The sequence below is a fragment of the Aplysia californica genome, unplaced genomic scaffold, assembly GCF_000002075.1.
Source record: "Aplysia californica isolate F4 #8 unplaced genomic scaffold, AplCal3.0 scaffold00073, whole genome shotgun sequence".
Classification (NCBI taxonomy): domain Eukaryota; kingdom Metazoa; phylum Mollusca; class Gastropoda; order Aplysiida; family Aplysiidae; genus Aplysia; species Aplysia californica.
This window is the reverse complement of record NW_004797343.1, coordinates 1,474,929-1,478,361: the sequence shown is the minus strand read 5'-3', so window position 1 is coordinate 1,478,361 and position 3,433 is coordinate 1,474,929. Positions and strand designations below refer to the sequence as shown.

At 39.6% G+C, this 3,433-nt stretch overlaps 1 protein-coding gene across 1 annotated transcript in view; it reads right to left on the bottom strand.

The window, feature by feature from the left end:
• Positions 1-3,433, bottom strand: part of LOC101847565 (collagen alpha-1(I) chain) — a gene marked incomplete in the record, with an annotated part of 42,824 nt that overhangs the window by 35,055 nt on the left and 4,336 nt on the right. Inside the window, 3 exon segments of the mRNA XM_013080066.2 lie at positions 765-794; positions 1,169-1,191; positions 1,623-1,751. Of these exon segments, the coding sequence (XP_012935520.1) occupies positions 765-794; positions 1,169-1,191; positions 1,623-1,751 (182 nt within the window).

Here is a 3,433-nt window from a genome sequence, read left to right as displayed (position 1 = left end):
ACACACACACAAACACACACACACACACACACACACAAACACACACACACACAAACACACACACACACACACATCAAAAACAACAACAACAACAACGACAACAACAACAACAACGATTCTGTTATAGAGAAGAGATTTATTCGTCACCTACCATCTCTCCTTGACGACCTTGGTAACCGCGCTGTCCCTGGGCTCCGCCGGATCCCTGCAAGTTGAGAATTATCGTTATAGTAGGAGAGGACGTAGGTAGACACTTTACACGAACTTTCCTCACTTCATCCAGGTGGAAATGGGTACTCGGCCACAGACAGCGAAAGATCTAGTCAGTATGTTAGTGTTTTAGCGCCTATAAATGGCTGCTTAAACTGTATGCTTCCCAGGAAGTTGAGGTTATTTCAGAATGCTCCAAGGTCTGCTGGGGTAATAGTATAGATTGTGAAGCGCATAGAACTTGCTGTTGAGCGGGGATTTGCGCTATACAAATGCTATCTATTATCTATTATTAGGTGAATGGGAGCCATACGTCTGGGGTTTCATAATGAGAAAACATGTATGCGAGACTTGCAGCACTATTGGGTTGTGGTTTTTTTTGTATTCTGCAGAGCTTTTAGTCAGTTCAAATGTTTGGACTGTTTGTTCATTTACAATCTAAACTATTGACCTGTTAGTAAAGAATGAAGTAGCCAACAATGCAGTTATGCCTTTCTTTTTCTTTTAAAGTATAGATCATTATTATATCAATGGCTTGTCAGAATTATACTTACACGCATGGCATCCAGAGCCTCTCCGAGAATCTGTAAGAAAAGAAGTGCATAATAAAAAAATTACCTAACTAATTGTATCTATCTATCTATCTATCTATCTATCTATCTATCTATCTATCTATCTATCTATCTATCTATCTATCTATCTATCTTTCTATCTATCTATTTATCTATCTGTCTGTCTGTTTGTCTGTCTGGCAAAACCGTAAAAATCATATTGCTAGTATGTCTTTTAGATTTTCTTTTTGCAGTTTATGCTAGTTTTTAAATCTATATGCCAATCATTAAAATAGCGACCTTGTATATTCAAGGCTCAAATATTAGTACAAATATAGAAAGCAGTGGCTTTTGAAAATCCTTGTTTTTGGAAACCAGCAATTAAGAAACTGTATTATTATACTCACAGCAGTCTTGGTCTCAGCAGAGTCTGAAAAAATAGAAGAAAAAAAAAATCAAATTAACTTGGTGACTGATATACTATTCTTCTAGCATAATAGAAAATAAATTTCGCATAGAAACAATCGGGTTTAATGACAAAGGGCGAAGGCCATCATCAATAGTTAGAACGAAGGGCACACTACTGTAAACATGTAACGCTTTCTCGATTTGCTCGAGTCAGCAAGGCTCAGCCTACCTACATTCAGTTCTGAGAAGCCACGTTTTGTTATTTCATTTTTTCGAACAAAAGTGGACCCACCACCTCATCTTTTAACAATAAATGATTTTTTTAAAGGACGTATGAAAAACCCGCCCCAAATAATATCTTACAATAGTTCCAAATTTTAATGGAAGAAATTGTGAAGGGAATAAGCTTCTAAACTAGTTAATGATATATAATCCGCAAAGCGACTAACTTACCAAACTTGTCGCACTCGATGAATTGGCACTTGACATCTCCATTGAGACATTGGCACTGAAGGCACTCGTTGTTTTCAAGGGGATACCAGGTGTCCAAGTGGAGGTACTCCACGCCGCGGAAGAAGCAGTCTGGAGATACAGAGAAAGAAAGAGATAGTTAGATATAAATAAAAGATAAATAGTATAATTTGGTCAATGAGCTTTACAATGGGAAACAATCTCGACTTCTTGGGAAGCATACAGTACAAGCTGCTATTTTACAGGCGCTAAAATATTAACATACTGACCCGACCTTTTGCTGTCTATAGCTGGGTACTCATTCACACCTTGGTGAAGTGAGGGAAATTTGTGCACAGTGCTTTTCCCAAGGACACAAAGTCAGGCCTAAACTGCGAACCCCCGAACATAAACATCACGATTACGAGTCTGGTAGCCTAACTACAAAAGCGACGTACAGACAACCAATCCCATCAAAAAGGACATTAAACTGGCCTGTGTCAGAATAATGATATTAAAAGTTGGTCCCTCTATGTCTGACAATGAACGACTTATCTGCAGAGGAGAACATTTTATTAAAGAGAAATAGAAGAAACAACGACTAAGATGACTTGTGGCTTCCACTCTGGCTAATGTGGCCAATTCTAGCAGAGTAGCGTTTGCCACATTTTTGAGCATTCAAAAACTTCATTTACACTAGCGGTTGTGCTCAGCTTGTGCACCTATCTCTTGGCATTTCTAATATTTGTTAAAAACATAACATTGAATTTATCTATGCATTTATCCCAAAGCGACGTGAAACATCTCTGACGCTGTAACAACATGGAGATTGTAAATTATGAAAGACGTGTTGCGGCCTATCGGGACAATTTATTGGATGTCTGGGGCAGGCTTCTCCAAATCTGCTTGCCGGGTCCAATCCATGGAGAGTAAGATTGAACGCTCCAGCGCACGGACTGAGAATACCGCTACACGATGAATTACTTCTCCCTTTTCTCTAGTTGACAGTTTTTGTTCTTGTGTGGAGAATCTGGTACAATGTATTACTATTCTTTGGTTCATTTTACTTTTCAGCTGAATCTGTCTATTCTCCAGTAGCACCACATTTCAAACGTCATTATTTGTGTTGCCTACGTTCTTGGCTAAAGACGTGGTTTTAACACCATTGAGGAAAATGTTACATTGTTGACTAGTGAGCTTTTGACTAAATGGCTTGACTAGATACCCCACAGCAAGTTATTTTAAGATCCCAAAAAAGCAAACACACACACACACACACACACACACACACACACACACACACACACACACATGCACATGCAGGAACATATACATCCGCATATACAAATAAACCGGAGAGGGAAACACCGAGTATTCAAAGAAAGTCTATAAAGGATAGATCAATACTTTTCCGATCCAGCTTTTACTTTGCTTTTCCGATCCAGAATCTTTTTCACTTTTCTGATTCAGCTTTTACTTTTTCGAGCTTCAGCGGATAGGTAGATCAGAACGTCTCATAGTGTGAGAGAGTTCATAGTGCGCGGAAACACTACCCTTAACCTAAGGCAGATGCCCATGGATATTTGAACAGAAGACGGGACTAAAGGCCAACAGCTTCAAATATCGACTAGCAGAGAACCATATTTCGTGAGTGAGAAAAGGCCGCTCGGTCACACAATCTGCGGACTCAGCAAATATAGGACGAAAGGAAAACAGGGGGCGGGGGGGAGGGGAGAGAAAGAGAACGAGAGAGAGAGGGAGACAGAGAGAGAGAGAAAGAGAGAGAGAGAGAGAGAGAGAGAGAGAGAGAGAGG